Source organism: Daldinia loculata, assembly GCF_022478755.1.
Source record: "Daldinia loculata strain CBS 113971 unplaced genomic scaffold F4817scaffold_44, whole genome shotgun sequence".
NCBI classification, from domain to species: domain Eukaryota; kingdom Fungi; phylum Ascomycota; class Sordariomycetes; order Xylariales; family Hypoxylaceae; genus Daldinia; species Daldinia loculata.
Genome location: NW_026054898.1, coordinates 146184 through 162595, shown reverse-complemented (window position 1 = coordinate 162595; position 16412 = coordinate 146184). Strand labels below are relative to the sequence as shown.

General features: G+C 47.6%; 6 protein-coding genes across 6 annotated transcripts; 5 read left to right on the top strand and 1 right to left on the bottom strand.

Annotated features, from left to right (window-relative positions):
* The first annotated feature begins 110 nt into the window (after positions 1-110).
* On the top strand, positions 111-1534 carry F4817DRAFT_345185 (uncharacterized protein). Its single transcript, XM_049304231.1, has one exon. It carries the CDS (start codon positions 179-181, stop codon positions 1079-1081), a length of 903 nt encoding a protein of 300 aa, XP_049156708.1. The 5' UTR covers positions 111-178; the 3' UTR covers positions 1082-1534.
* Positions 1535-3291: 1757 nt separating this feature from the next.
* Positions 3292-4485, bottom strand: F4817DRAFT_367149 (GroES-like protein; the record flags this gene model as incomplete). Its single annotated transcript, XM_049307081.1, has 2 exons — positions 3292-4282; positions 4346-4485. 2 exons carry the CDS (start codon positions 4483-4485, stop codon positions 3292-3294), a joined length of 1131 nt encoding a protein of 376 aa, XP_049156707.1.
* Positions 4486-4957: 472 nt separating this feature from the next.
* Positions 4958-7167, top strand: F4817DRAFT_318272 (uncharacterized protein; the record flags this gene model as incomplete). Its single annotated transcript, XM_049300903.1, has 3 exons — positions 4958-5362; positions 5418-6097; positions 6147-7167. 3 exons carry the CDS (start codon positions 4958-4960, stop codon positions 7165-7167), a joined length of 2106 nt encoding a protein of 701 aa, XP_049156706.1.
* Positions 7168-8260: 1093 nt separating this feature from the next.
* On the top strand, positions 8261-11475 carry F4817DRAFT_345179 (ubiquitin 3 binding protein But2 C-terminal domain-containing protein). Its single transcript, XM_049304230.1, has one exon. It carries the CDS (start codon positions 9002-9004, stop codon positions 11144-11146), a length of 2145 nt encoding a protein of 714 aa, XP_049156705.1. The 5' UTR covers positions 8261-9001; the 3' UTR covers positions 11147-11475.
* Positions 11476-11648: 173 nt separating this feature from the next.
* Positions 11649-13812, top strand: F4817DRAFT_196450 (putative allantoate permease). Its single transcript, XM_049298517.1, has 2 exons — positions 11649-13242; positions 13304-13812. The coding sequence occupies exons 1-2, from the start codon at positions 11957-11959 to the stop codon at positions 13623-13625; spliced, it is 1608 nt and encodes a 535-aa protein (XP_049156704.1). The 5' UTR covers positions 11649-11956; the 3' UTR covers positions 13626-13812.
* Positions 13651-15761, top strand: F4817DRAFT_196465 (uncharacterized protein). Its single transcript, XM_049298519.1, has one exon. The coding sequence runs from the start codon at positions 13999-14001 to the stop codon at positions 15391-15393; it is 1395 nt and encodes a 464-aa protein (XP_049156703.1). The 5' UTR covers positions 13651-13998; the 3' UTR covers positions 15394-15761.
* The last annotated feature ends 651 nt before the right edge of the window (positions 15762-16412 follow it).

Genomic DNA, 16412 nt, shown 5'->3' with positions numbered 1-16412 from the left:
ATTGGTTATTGGTTAACACAGAATCCTATCTTACCCACACTTAGGTAGGCTAATAGGCTTCGGCCTCCGAGCTATCATATATATAATGCCGACTTTAGTCCCCAACTATCGTAGTCTCCATTCCTCTTACTCGGCTGCTCAGGCTCACTGGACTCGAGAATCTCTACAATGGCTAAAAATGCAGTTGAAGGACCAATATATGACCATCTCAGCTCTCTCGAACGAGCTCTTATTATGCATCTTCGACGATTTACTACCTGCAACATTGCTTCAATGTACGCTTTGCTGCAAACGATGGTCACGTCTAGCTTCCCCTATATTATACAAGCACATCGCATTAACCCCAGAGACCTTCTCTAAATGGACTAAGAACCCTTCCGACTCGAATGATGTGGTTATTAGTACATTTACTCTACACATAAACCTAGTGAGAAACAGGCCAGACGATAAAACTGATGAATTTGACCAACTACATGACGACCTTCTGAAGCTTCCCTCGCGGCTCGCGAAAATGGCCAACTTGAAATCTTTTTCGCTCACTACGTCGTATGGTGCGTCTGCCAACTTATGGGTGCCGAGGAGACTGGTTGCTCCGATTATTGATCACCTGCCTCCTACTTGCATATGCCTCGAAATTGATATCATGAGTACGAGCTACGAGACGTATCCCGACGATGATCAGGTACATTTATGTCCTTCTATTCGTCGAGTGCTCCCTCAGCTACAATTCCTACGATTAAGCCTCCCAAAACTGTGCCCTGAAGCCTTTGGATATGGCTTTACGGCCCAGCCGTCAACGGACAATGAAAGCTTTCAGCCTATCCAAATGTTAAAGCTGGAGCAGTGTTTGATCAAAGTAGCGCAGACTAATCTCATTATTTCTACAGTTTTCCGCTCTATAATATGTGATTATCCCGGCGTTCACACCGTGACCATTTTAACGGATTACTTGACCATATTAAAGTCTTCAGGAAACGCGCCTAGGCTCCAAAAGCTATGGGTTATTGATGCTCTATCTTACAAGCATTATTACAAAACATTAGAGGCATGGGTACGTCGTGATATCTTGGAGGGGGAATAGCAAGACCCTACCATGCAAAAACTTGATTGTAAATGAAACCAGAAAATTCCATAGGGAGGCATGTTTTATCCGTATGACAAGAGAGGAAGGTGGCCAAGATCTTATATCAACCAGAGAGGGCTTGCAACTTTTTACAGAAAGGTACGCCTGGGTCCAAGCCAGCAATGGGACTCGGATCCCTGGTCCATATATTTCCAAAAAGACCCATCTCAGCCCGGTTACACCTGTGGTGCGAACGGAAGTGGAATGGCTTGCATTGACAAACGTTTCGTGTAACTTATGGTCGTATGAGGCGACTATCGGTGCCCAGCTGTTAGATGTAGAAGAGGGAGGATTGACCGAACATCGCGTCCCAATGATTCGGCTTCCCCAAGGCTGGACTATGGGGTATGGTGGCCGGCTTCGAGGACCTTGAAAGATTAATACCTTATTCGAGAATTTTGTTGAACCCCTAGAATAGAAGTTTACACTGGCTTTTAAATAATTAACTAATTGGGATTCAAGGGACCGTGTTTCCTGTACAAGTCAAGGAGACGGGTAGGCATCAATAGCTAACTCGAGACTGCAACAACAGAAAAGCCTTTGTAGGACGTGATCAATTCCGGAGGAGCCCCACACCGGGCGGAGACCCAGCCGGACCGGGTGTACCGGGTTGGACCCACTAAATCCCCGGATCTTAGTAGCATAATTCTACAATCTGAATTGTTCTTGTAACTTCTAGTTCTACAAATTCTTTGACCCACCCATTAAAGATTACTAGAATAACTAATGACGTGGATTTGCGAAATACTAAAGAGTGTGAAGAGAGGTAAATAAATAGAAAGCTAGAGGAGGGATTTCTAGAAATATCTGTTTAGCTAAGAATCGGCTTTGTTGAGTGAGAGGAGTTATGGACTAATATAAGACCAGACCTTTAATACAGGTAGCTGGGAGATCTTTGTCTTTGGTGTTTTGGTAATTCACGGATTCGGCGGTAGACTGACGGGCTACCCTTAGGTGCCTCATTCATGAAGATGGAATCACAGACGACGGACGCTATCACTTCAAAGTCCACGGTGATAGGTACCTAATTTACCAGGCAGTGAGGGAAGGCGCAACGGGTAGATGATATATATTATTAACAACGCCTGTTAAGTTGCAACGCGTAACATAGAAAATAAATGGCAAACATAACACATCGTGTGAGATTATAGTATGTACCTAACCTGGTATCTACCTAGGTAGTTCAAGTCCCCGCGTTGTTCCAAGATCATCCCCGACAACATCAACAAACATGTTGTCGCCTAGGTAGCAGACTAACCTCGTTGCCCCTCAGTATTACGGGTCCCGTCTCTTGCCTCAGTCATTCAACTTTTATTTATCTACCCCGAGTACACACACGCACACATACACATGCTTATTTCCGTCGCGGATCCTGGTGTGCTCTCAACACTTTACTTCCTCTACAACCTTTCGCCTGCAAAACCACTTATCCCCCATCAAGTGTTTTTACCAATTCAGCATGGCTCACTTTGTTCCTCTCCCGGAATGGGTATCAACCCACATGCTCCCTAATGACCTAGAGGATGCCAATGCCAGGGTTACAGCCACCCAAAATTTAGTCGAGGTAAGTACTGCCATCGTTTAAGAACCTGCTCTTACTCTAAAATACCCAATACACTAACATTGGACATGATCTACCAGAATATACAAGCCTTCCTCTGCCGCTGCACTACACCCGCCGATACAATGGCAGTAGTCACCGATCTTGCAAACATGACTCGTGCTCTTCAATCCACGCTCAACGCCTTCGCGAATATGGACGTCAGAGCCGTCGACCTATTGGAGGTAGCTGCCCAAATAACGGATTCTCTCCGGTCCAAAATTCAGTACATCATCACGCTCTGGTTAGAATTCGCAGAGCTATTTCAGGGACGTCTGACCGCCCTCCAGGCCCTTGACAGCAGCATGGGCGAATAAAGGGACGCACTACTTCCAATGCTACATACTTCTGCCATCATACTTGAGAGCCCAAGATAGGATAAAGGAGGCGGAGGAAATAGGCATGAACTCCAGGTCATTGGTGCGAGGTAGCATTGCCGCATTATTACGTGGACTAGCAAAATACAAAATGATTTCAGTCCCAACTGCCGATATATTGTTAATGTGACATACTTAAGGTATTAGCGTGACTATAAATATCCGTATCCCTCGCGTAGTACTGCCAAGTATTAATAAGGAAGCTTGAACCTGAAGAACTCTTCAACCCTCCGAGAATTCTTGTGGGAAACCAGGGCAGGATCCAACTTATGCAACCCAGTAGTGACATCTCCAGATTCCTCAATCCTATAGACATATTTCAATCCGCTAGCCTGCCCATCTTTTAGCTTATTCAGGCCTATCAGAACACCATTTAACCCGCCTGGAATAACTTCATACGGGTGCCCCTTCAATTTTCCAGCTTCCAATAGACGCCCGAAATATCTGGACCAGATAAACCCGAGATCCTTATGCGTCGAGAAGACCTTGAGAGAAACGGTGTTGGAAACATCCACGCCATCCGGGAACTTGAAATCTTCTCGACCGTTCGCGAAATATTGGAAAGGTAGCACGGTGGCAATGCTGCCGCCATTAGGGTCAACAACCCGAGTAGTTACTTCGAACGACTCGCCCTCGCTAATTGCGTCGAAAACAAAAGGGACTTTGTTGCCTAGACCTTCCTTTGCGAGGATCTCTTCGATACCTGCGACTAATGCATCCTCGCCCTTCCGGTAATCAAGGACGTGGTCAACCAAGGTCTTTGCGAAGCCGCCAGCTCTGCCAGCAACTCCAATAATAGGACCAAGACCCGAGAGTCGGGCGAGTTGAGCAGCGAATGCGCCGCAGGCTGACGTGACGCCGTATATGAGGAAAGGCACTTTCTTCCCTTCTGGAAACCCCCTCTCGTCAAAGGGAGAAGGAAGTTTCAAGTTAACGTATAAAGCCAGCATAGCGGTGTGAGCGGCAGTAGGAATAGTTGCAGCCTCTTCGAAGGACACATTATGCGGAAGACGAAAGGTTGTCCAGTCCGGGGCTACGGCATATTCCGCAAAGCTGCCATTTGCTGTTATGGCTTCGTGGTACGCTGCCACGCGGTCGCCTGGCTTGAACTCATAGACATACTTGCCGACGGAGTGAACGATTCCAGCGATGTCATCGCCGCTGTTCAGAGGCTTCCCGCTCCTATGTAGAAGTTAGCTTTACCAATTCCCAGAGGTACCGGTGTTAACTTTAGGAAAATCATACCAGTAAGGGTATTTCCAGTCCTTTGGGTTCGTTCCGGAGACAATGACTTTAATGACAACATACTTGTCCCTCGGGGTGGGAATAGGAGATTCGATAACCTCGAATGCATCGAGAGAGCCTTGGATAACTACTTCTTTCATGGTGAGATATTGAAGAATTTAGAATCAGTGGAATTCTGAATGGTTGGGATTTAGCTGCTGTGAGATGTTGCTGGTAGAGTTAGCAATATCTTATTCATGAGCAACATACCTATATATACCCCTTTCTCTTACCATTCCCTCCCCATCGTTAGATCGAGGGTCCGCGGAGGTCAACCCTCTTACGTAGCATATTCGGAAGATACCACCAACAGAAGGAACACATTATTTGTAATGTCCTCTTATGATTATATATCTCGGAGATAACCATATACTGGTTCGTTCACCAGGTACGTCGATGAGGCTAACCCTAGATATCTGACTAATATTGTCCATCTCCCGATATTTCGTGCTCCATTTTAGTCAGGGGGTTGGTTGACAGGGATTTGTCGGACTCCGCGGATCCTAAGGCGGAGCTCCATGGACCTCACACCCTCATCCTCTATCCAGCAGTTCTCGATATCATCGTGTTATTATGCAGTCAATTAGACAGAAAGCCAAGGCGCGTCCGGACCCGGTATCATGTCAATCATGTCGATCGAAAAAGTTGAAATGCAATCGGATCCAGCCGTGCTCGAATTGTGCTGCACGCGGCATCAACTGTCATTTCCTAGTTCCGCCCCTGGGACGATCAGAGACGGCTGCTACAGAATACAATCCTGCGGATATTATAGGGCGTATTCAGCGATTAGAGTCTGTTGTTCTCCAGTCGCCTCCTAGCGATGCTCGTTCACAGCATGCGTCCGATGATAATCTTCGTCGCGCAAACCTATCGTCATTCACACCCATTTCAGGCCACATCGTGGAGCCCGACGTCCACCATAATCGAGACAAAGACTCACAGTTCCTAGAGAATATTGCAACAAGAGAAGATGAACTAGTATGTACAATAATTCCCACTTTATTTCAAGTACATAGGCCCCTAATCCAAGTAGATTTCTCCCTTATCTTGTAGCCTAGTCTTTAGAATAGGCAGAGCACACGAAATCCATAAAGAAAGAGTTGCTACCCAGCAAGCAGTAGCTATCCCGGATCAATATCTGTTAACCAATACTGTTGTGACATTTCCAACATACCGAGAAGCAACCCTACTATTCCAGAATTTTGAATCGAATATAGATCACATGTGTCGCATTTTACACATCCCTACTATTCGGTCTCTTATAAAAACGGTTTATATGAAAATTAGCCAAGGCGAATCTGTTCCGCTTGGACAAGCTGGATTGCTGCTTTCTATCTTTGCGCTTTCTGGGTTCTTCTATCGATGCTCCGAGGATTCCGAAATAGCAACTAGTGAACAAGAGGCCGTCCATATCTCAAAGGTCATAGGCAAGACGGCCTTAGATGTTCTAGACCATTCACGCAGGAATACGTCAGGTACATTGGAAGATGTCCAAGCTTACATCTTCATGTCTCTCCTTTCGTTCCATCTTGATGGATTTTCGGCAAGAGGCCGTCTTCTATCAACCACGGCGGCCTCTATTGCTAGGGATCTTCGTCTACATCGATTAGATGCCGAAGACGAGAACACTGCTGAGAAGGTGCCCAGCATTCGTGTTTTGATAGATCGCGAGGTTAGACGTAGGGTATTTTGGCATATTACAGCCGAAGACTGGTATGCTTCGCATCTCATATACTACTCTTTAATATTAATGTTTCCATAGGTTACAGTCAACTATTAGCGGACCTCAAGAGGGCATGTACTTCATCCATCCAAATCATATAAATGTCAAGCTTCCAAAATACCATTTCGATGACGAAATTTCCTTGAGCGAGGAGAATGAGTCCATAGATGGTCCTCCGCCAAGTGGCGTGGCTTTTCTTCTCGAAAGGATTCGACTTGCGCATCTGTGCAGAGAAGTGGCTGACATAGTGCCATTGGAGGCCTCAAAGGCTATGCAGATTCCATACGAGAATATCATAGCTCTGGACAAGAAATTACAAGATTTTATCTCAAGCCTGCCTTTCTTCTTTAAGACTGATCCCGAAAGTCGGGAGAAGAGTAGGAGATTCGAGACGGTATATCCTTACATCCCTCATATGAGATATGCCATCACCAACGCAGCTCACAGTAGACGGTGCAAGCTACACCAAAGATTTCTACTACGGCAATCTCGTGATTCTAGGTATTCTTACTCGAGACTAGCTTGTCTAGAATCAGCATGTGCAGTCATTGAGGGGTACGAAGATCCGGCCGAGTTTGACTCCCCTGCTTACACGACAGCCCGAATGGGACTGGCTATGCACTACATGCATCTTGCGTTGGTAGTTATGGTCATGGATTTATGCTTCAATAGGCACGAAGCAGACGGGACAGAGATTAAGGCTAAGGTGAGGGCGGCTTTCCAGAAGTTTGATGATGACAGACACATCTCTCCGCTTCCTAGTCGTTTCCTAAGTTCATTACGCGACGTCTTGCAGAAGCATGAAGTATATCTTAATCATCAACCCGTTTCATCATCCGAGAATGCTGCTGGCGTTGCTAGTGAGATCAACGCTGGCGGCTTCAGTCTTCTTCCTGACATCCAGATGCAGCCCGAGCTTAGTCTGGATATGCAAACCGCAGAAGGTGGCCTTGACAGTTCATTCGACGAGTTCTGGCAGTTTGCAAGTCAAAGCGAGATGAATCCCGATTCGATAACGTGGGATAACCTGTTCGCGGCTCTCGATACGAGGCCGATATGATGGAATTTGACGAAATAATTCGCCCAAAGGAAACCTTCGAGGAAATGAGGCAACGTTTCTCGAGTTTTTTTATATCGCCCCATACCTTGAGAAATTTATGGTCGTATTGCTATCTGCTGCGGAGGTTATTACGAATCATTGCGGTCCATGATCCTACGCGTATTGTTAACTCTACCTGTGCTGCTGCAGTCGGGACCGAACTTAAACGAGGTAATTTTTACCTCCTCGAATAAAGCGGAGATATAAGAACTTGGTAGTTTATGTATGGAGTGGCGGGTTGTCCTTGCGGGCCGTAGCCGATGCCGGCCCAATTAGATATTTATTCAAACGCAGCTTAGAAATATTAAAGAGGCTGGTCAGGAAAGTGATTGGCGGTTGGGTATGTGACAGAAGTTAAAATGAACGGTGGCCGCATGGTTCATTTCATAGAGTTAGGATGAATATTTCGACCTGGCTCCTCTACCGGAATACAGCTCCGTTATATCGACTCCAAGGCGGTTGTCCACTTAACCAAGATTCTATGGAGCGGTTAGGATTATCCTTTTAGTTCTAATAACTATTAAGCAAACGTCATAGAGACTCACCGATCTGAATACGGGTATTGCTTATGGAATAGTATCAACACGATGTCAAACTTAAAAATAAGGACGATGGGCACGCCAAGTACTCGGCTAGTTCGGGAACGTTTTATATCTCGTAATATAGAGTTTAACATGGATCAGGGGTAGGAAACACCCTTAAAGGGCACTCCAGTCAAATCTCAAAGGGAATATAACTAAGTCACCTCGAGGAGCTGCAATATAAGGAGCTATTTCTAGTAATATTAGCCAAGGATGTATCCTGTTAAGTAGAATGCAATTCTAGGGATGGTTAGCACTAAAAGCTTGAACACTTTCTAAATACGATATTGACGGTAGAATTCCCTTGTAGGGCCGAATTTACATCCCTTTCAGTGGAGGAGGAACTTAAGTTGAGCATGAAGGAGCAAAATTAAACGTCTTATGGGATATCTTAAATAATCATCTAGAGTTTATTCTTATGAGTTAATCCTTATATAGGTAGTTTTATTCTTGGAGTATCAATCAAACCAAGGGTTCCTTTTGGTAATACAATCATGCTGTGGGTATAGTCCACACTTTGATACGTCCGGACGAAACTACACCATGAAACATGTGTTTATTCTCCGAATCGTCGACGCCGTGTATATACAGATCACACTATAATCATGATCAGGCACTCGATATCTCATTACGGTAAGAGTAGTTTACACGACTCAGTCAGTCAGGGGTTGATCAACGTTAAATACGAGCCTCGCATAATGAACACATCATTCTTCTGTTCGAATTGCGTCAACATATTATATCTCACCAGACTTCGTGAGATCTAACAGCGCTATGCGGAGTCCTCTCTGCCAACCTCCCCTTCACAAACACCAGGATGTACATCCCCGTGCTAGCCTTGGAAGTGTGACCACAGGTCTTGGAATATCATCATTAGGCCTTCATTGTCCGTAGTACTGGATATGCCTGCGGAATGATGAGCCGCACCGTGGTTTATCCTATTTACTAATACAAACATTCATAGACTGTTAGTTCATGACGTTGCTTCTCGAATGTTTCTAAAACTAGAACGGAAATCAAGTTTTCAGAATTTTCTCGTATTAGGGTCTCCCTTATCCCCGAGTATCTGAGATATAAGCTCGACGGCCTCTGCCTTTTGCTTCAGCTTAAGTTTTCTTTTTCTTCAGTCTATAGTTTCGGGGAAACTTTTTATATCTGACCCCAAGAATTTTCGAAAAGGAGCCCGAGTGTTTGGCTGCGATAATACCGTTAAGATGATACGGGCAAGCAAGCCGCTTGTTCTGTCCTCCATAGTGAGCGGCGCATATTCCCTCGTTGCGCGCCAGAGTGGATGTAGCTTCACGCTTTCGACAGATGGCTCATTCACCGGCCAAGTCGGCCAATATGACGATGGTCAGACTAAAGGTGGACTTCCCGGAACTAGCGTCGTACAGTCTGGGTTTGTCCTGAATGGCGATACGATATCCGACTCACAGGGCCGCGTTTGTTGGTGGACGCCGCCGAGTACCGTGCTCCAATGTGACGTCGGCCAAAACTCCGAAGGCGGATTTGCTATCGGTTGCAATGGGGAGCTGACATACAATGGCCAGTCTACTTTCTGGCAATGCGCCACGGAAGAGGATGGTGTGGTGATCATATACCTCTCACCTGGAGGAAGCAACTGTAACCAGATTTCCTTGATAGCGAGCGGGTGTTATCCTTCATCGTGTGGTTCGGGTTCGGGTCCAGGCTCTGGATCAAGTTCTGGCGCTTCGGGAACTGCTCCGGGTATAGGCTCGACATACCCCGGAGCGAGCGGTACAGCTCCGTGGAGCGGTGGTTCGAATATACCCCCAAGTAAAACAGGAGGAGCTGGTCCTTCGGGAACAGGGGGCGCTCTTCCTACTGGCGGGGCCGGAACTACAGGACCTGGAGATACGGGAGCTAGCCCTCCGGGCGCCGGCTCGACTTATCCTGGGACGCCCGGCACTATGCCACCTGGTGGAGGCGCTCCCCCACCGTGGTCGACTGGTCCCGGAAGCGGCTCAGGTCCCTGTGTGCCGATGACAAGTACTGTTTTCGTTACCGTGCCAAACACGAACTGCGTTTCTACCGTTACTGAGTGTCCTGGACCACCAACAGTAGTGCCCCCGCCTGAGACGCCCACGACCACAGGAGGAACGAGCCCTGAAACATCGCCGCCGGGAACTCCCACAAGCCCAGGTTACCCCACGGCGGTTGTTCCTCCACCAGAAACACCAACCACCACTCAAGGAACCAGCCCTCCAGAGACAACACCGGAGCTCCCTCCGCCTGGAACGACCCCTCCTGCAACTTCTCCAGGGACACCCACAATTCCCACCACCCCGGGATATCCAACCACAGTTGTACCACCACCGGAGACGCCTTCAACTACGGGAGGAACAAGCCCCGGAACGTCGCCGCCGGAGACTCCTACAAGTCCAGGATATCCTACGACGGTTGTTCCTCCGCCAGAGACACCAACAACTACTCAAGGGACAAGTCCTCCACAGACTACAACAGTAGTAGAGACCACAACCACTAGTTGGTGTCCAACAACTTCAACCTCACCAGGAGAGTCGCCCACTACTAGTATTCCAGGTGTACCTACCACTACAAGTGAGACGATTCCAGGCACAACTCCCGGAACAACTCCCGGCACGACTACAACAGGTTCGTTCTCGACCACGGAAACGGAAGTTCCAAGCACGACACCCGGGGTTCCTACCACAACACCTGAGGTTCCTGGAACATCCCCTACAACGCCAAACGAACATCCCACTGGCCCATCGGCAAGAAATAATGCCCCCGAACAGTCCAAGGACGCAGCTTGGGCACCGTCTAAAATTCTTAGACGAGCGACAGGCCTTTTCAATCCTGCTCCGCGTTCGCTAACCTGTCCCGGCGAGCTGACCGGTCAATGGGAGTCACCAGATCTAATAATCCCCGTTGACAGTTCGCGCCCGGATGAGGCATACGGATCGTCTACCTCATGCGAGGTAACATCCACGATCTCCAGCATTTTCCAGTTCCACGTCCCGTCTAGTGACAGCGGTAAGACATGCAAGCTCGTGTTCTTCTTCCCCGAGAGGGAAGACGCACAGACCTCGTTGTCCGGCTCGGGAACAGTCGAGTTCTCACGGCTCGACGGCCACGTGGATCTAGACACAACGCAGAACAATCTCCCAGACACGGCGCAGAGCTACGACCGCCTCACCATCGAACCAGGCAACGCGTACATCATCGAGTCCTTCGAGTGTAACAGGAGCGAAGACGTAGTCGTCGAACTAAGCAGCGCGTCCGGCAGTGAAACCTCACTATGGTTCGCGCAAGACTCGACTGACGCGTGCCCGCTTGGCTTGTTCCTGGTGGCGAGCGCGTCGGGAGACGTGGAGTAGTGAGTAGCGGAGGAGATTAGAAGGAGAAGAAAAGGAAGAAATGAGAAGAAGAAATTGATTGGAATGCATCCATCTCATCTAGTCTACAGCACGGAAGCTGGTTGACAAACAGCGTAATAATGAAAATGTCACCGCACATACGGACGTAGGTAGGTATTAGCTTACGGCGTGGGACATGCAATATATGTACATGGCTTATATGAATCAGAATTTAGGAAAGGTAATAGGAATAGTAATAGGTAGCCATCATAAGTCAGATTATTTCTTTTGTCATCTATGACAATTTTCCTAGGTTTGAAATATCGTGTTTGTGATATTGTGGATTTATTCCTGTTTGTTGTTACGCAGACATTCGTCTCCTTTCAAGGGACCTACTCATTGACCATCTCCAGCCACAACACCCCTGAATTTGATCAGCAATGTGGCTAAGACATGTGGCTAGTGAGTACCTTTTTATCCCCATCACCAAATCGAAAGTCAAGGTGTTTTTAACAAGATACCAGTTATGATACCGGTATAATGGCCTCAATATTACGAAAGTTTATTATGGTTTATCTCCTGAGTTAGGAAATGTCCGTCGCAACCTCTTCTTCTTTATCCCTACAGAGTTTAGTTCCTAGGAGTACAAAGCGTCTGGGCGCAACACATCCCAGTCCGTTTACCCTCTTAGGGAAGACGTTATCGCGACCGCAACCTCTGCATCAGTAGCGCCGGAAATGGCCGGTCAAGATCGACCTCGTTGATTCGCTAGAGATTGTCGTCTCGGCTCGCACTACATAACCACCTGGTAGGTAGGTATTTACAAAGACCATGCCGTCGCCGAGCGAGCAAGAACCGCTACTTCAGCATAGTCAACCAGAGTCGAGCCGCAGTCAAACCCATCTCACTATGGCTGTAGCAGAAGAGAATCCCGTGCCGAATGGTAGCGGCGGTGCCGTTAGCAATATTGGACCTGACGAGGCCCGCCGTATATTGCGGCGCATTGATTGGCGAATCATGCCGCTTCTCTTCCTCGCTTACACCTTCAACTTCATGGACAAGACTATCTTGTCAAGTGCGTCGGTGTTTGGTCTGAGGGAAGATACTCACCTCGAGGGCTCGAATTATTCCTGGGTATCAAGCGTCTTCTACTTCGGTTACTTCCTCTGGGCGTACCCCACGACATTGTTAGTCGCTCGCCTGCCGATAGGAAAATACCTTGCCGCCAACACATTCGTATGGGGCGCGGTGGTCGCCTTAACTGCTGCATGCTCGAGCTTTGGTGGCTTGATTACAGTGAGATTTTTCCTCGGTATCGCCGAGGCAACTATTTCGCCGGCTTTGATGTTCATCACGTCTACGTGGTACACCCGAGACGAGATTCCCGTTAGGACTGGTATCTGGTTCGCAGGAAATTCTGTAGGAGGCATCATCTCGTCGCTCCTTGCCTATGGAATTGGTCACATTTCCGATAATATCCACCCGTGGCGTTGGATGTTCATCATTCTAGGCGTTGCCACTTTCCTCCTGGGATTTGGGATACTCTTCCTATTACCCGATACTATTTCGGGGACCAAATTTCTAACTCCGGAAGAGCGACAGTGGGCAGGGGACCGAGTTGTGATAGCCGGTACAGGTCGCACAGAAAATACGACCTGGAAATGGGAGCAGATGCGAGAGTGTCTGCAAGATCCCAAGACGTGGCTTATATGGTCCGTCGCACTACTCTGCCAGATCCCTAATGGTGGCACCCAGAATTTTGCAAACTTGGTTATTAAGTCGTTCGGGTTTACGTCACTTGAGTCGACACTCATTAATATCCCCTACTCCATCATTTCTGTGATAGCCATCTCCGGAACCGGGTGGATAGCCGGACGCTTCCGATCGATGAATTGTATCCTCGTCGGTCTTATTGTTATTCCACCGGTTGTCGGATCTGCGTTAATCGGGAGCCGAAGCTCGATTCCCCATGGAGTCTCCCTATTTGGGTATTTTCTTCTATCCACCGGACCGTCTGCGCTACCTCTACTTTTGTCTCTTGTCCAGTCCAATTTTCGAGGTGTCACGAAGAAGATGACTATGACTGCGTTGCTTTTTATTGCCTATTGCACTGGAAAGTATGTAAATGATCTGGGCCCTTGAGTTCTTTCTTCAGAGACCGCCTACTAACCTCCTTAGTATTATCGGCCCTCAATTGTTCATATCCGACGAAGAGCCTACGTATGACACGGCGTTCCGTGCAATTATGATATGTTACGCTTTAGTGATATGCCTCATCGCGATCCTCAGAGTATATTTACAATTAGTCAATAAACGGAGACAACGAGAAGAAGGGATACAAGGGAGCGCCGGAGCTTCTGGCGCTGTTGGTGGGGGAAAAGTGGTCGACATTGCCGATACACGTAATATGACCGAAGCAGCCAATGAGATTCAACTGAGACCAGAAGACTACGAAGATACAACGGACTGGAACAGTTTTGGGTTTCGCTACAGACTCTAAAGCACCTCACATACAAAGAACATGCAGCTATTAGAAACTTATCCGGAGTCTAGAGTTTCCTTAACCTACAATCTATAATTTATAAGGCAACCTCAACTAATACCCAACTTCCCGGCTTCCCAGCTTCCCAGCTTCCAATAATCATCGTCGTTAGTTCCTGATCTATACGGATCCAAGTTCCAATAGAGAATATGCGTTGGGATGACTTCAGGCCTAATTTAAAGGATGCCTCGAGTGCTTCCCAAAATTAAACGCATGATATTTTCTCTTCTCTCCCCAACATTCCAACTCTAGATCATTACACGAATGGTAATTAATTATTATCTCACATTACAGTACCATCATCTCTCATTAGAGACCTCCAACGTCCAAAATGGGTAGATATGTAACTAGATCGCCCGAGGAGAAAGTCAAGCGGGCTAAATTCGAGTTCCGTGGATCCTGTGCGAAAGCACCAAATGAGGAGAACATTAAGTTGCTACTCGGCGAAGAATGGTGTCGCAATGATATCAATATTACACTCTTGTCAAATGATTCTCATGCTTATAACTATCTAATTACGAAGCCCAAGGAAAACAAGCTTGTTAAAACTATCATACGAGTGATGCTACCGGTCGACCCCTATTTCAAGACGCAAGCCGAGGTCTCTACTATCGAATGGGTCCGACAGTATACGTCGCTACCAGTTCCCAGAGTCTTGATATTCGATCCAACTGGTACTACTCAGATTGGGCTCGAGTGGGTTGTCCTAGAATGCTTCCAAGGCCAAGTACTTCCTGTCGTGGCCGAGGTAGGCGAAGTAAATTGGGCTATGGTAGGCAACGAGAAGAAGCGGTCATTGATACGACAATTTGTGTCCTTCTATTCCGCGACATTCGATCACCAATTATCCGCAATTGGCAATCTATATATGGGCCGTGCGACCGGAGTCCAGGAAGAAGATGACAAAGTTGGTGTCATCGTCTCACCAGAGTTCTATATGAAGGAGAACCAGAAATATGACCATGGCCGTGGTCCATTTCGAAACAGCTCCGAGTGGCTCAAAACACGCTTGGATATGAAGCACAGAGACTGTCTGGCCATCCCGAATACAAACGGCGTTCTCAAAGCTGAACATATCATCGACCGTTTGAAGAGATTGAGAGAGAGGCTCTTTGATTCCACACTCTTCGAGCCCGCCGTACTCACGAACTATGAGATAGGCCCGAACAGTATCATGATGAATCACAATAGACTAGTCGGGGTAGTGGATTGGGAGCATACATCCGCTCTTCCACTATGGAAAGGGTGCGAACTTCCTAAGTTCCTGCAAGGAATAACACGTACCAAGGAGCCTGACGAGAGAGACTATCTGGACGAAGAGGGCGAATGGTTGGCTGGGGCCAGAGACGACTTCGCCAAGCATGTGCTACAATGGTCGCGAACAATGCTTCAAAAATTGTTCCTTGATGAGATGTCCCGGAAGTGTCCCCAGTGGACGGCCATTTATAATTCTCCCATTACTCGTCTAAGGAAGGACTACGACATCGCCGTGAGCTCTTGCGACAACTCAGCTACTCAAGCTGCAATTGAGAAGTGGCTCTACACTATAGAGTCGGGCTTGGAAAATATTCGGCTCCAGGACCCAGGAAAGGCTCGTGCGGATATCTCGAGTCTAGGCTTCACCGTTCGCAGCCTTCAGGATCGTATCTACGACAGCGCAAACGTATCAGACACAGCAAGACACCCCGCCGCAGGGCCAGAATCACATATATGGAATCTATCTTAATAGGGAAGGAAATTTTTTACAGACTAGGCCTCTTGCCTATTATTGCATGAGCCAACCAAGCATTTTTACAATATCCTCAGAGGCTAGCTCGCGAGGGATCTACGCTATATCGTAGCCGCTCGTGAATCATTACACCAATCACCTAACATGGTCAGAAGTACGGTGAAGGGAGCCCCATGAGGAGGTTGGACCTTATTACTCGCGGTATTATTGCTCGGAGGGGTCGAGTTGCATGCTTTCTTTGGGAAGATCCAGGACTAAGGTTCGAGAGAAGGTAGCCAATCAAGCAGCCATAGTTAATACTAAGCCAACCACCGCGTACCAAAAGAGCTTGCTTTCCTGGATCTCGGATCTAGCAATTTACAGAGGAGCACGGAACCGACCCGAGCGCTGCATGTCTGCAATATCGAATGGCAATGCTGGTAATTGTCATGACTCTAGACTCCCGGAGCTGAAGTCTAGACTTGAGCTCTCCCGCGTCGCCTGACCTTGCCACCTTGCCATAGTAGTCGGATCCCAAAAATAGCTTATTCAAATTGTACCACGATGGGATTCCAAGGCGCGGAATATGTCCAAAGCTCCACAAGACTTCTCTATTATTATTATCTTTTTCGGATACTGTGATGGTGTTCCCGGAGCCTTTCTTTACGATGCTACCACGTAAGCAGCTCAGGCTCCGGACGACGTCGTCGTTGCGAAGCTTGGCGGCGCGGACTCGACTTAGTCAACTATGAGAAATGTCACGATATGTCGTGTGTGTAACGGGGCGATTTGAAATATGGCGCTTTTGCTTGGTCTATTTGTTAGCCACCGAGCCCTCCCTTTTTGTTTTTTTCGTGGAGCCGATGGATGGTGATGATGCATCGTCGGCCTGCAGGCACGAGGTTATCCCTACAACATGGGGGTGGTTTTTTTTTTTCCTTCTGGGCTTTCCCCCCTGTAACCCCCATAGCCGACCCCTTGGTGTCCTTTTAGGGACGATGCTATTCGCTCTGCTATAATCAATGCGGGTAGAAAAT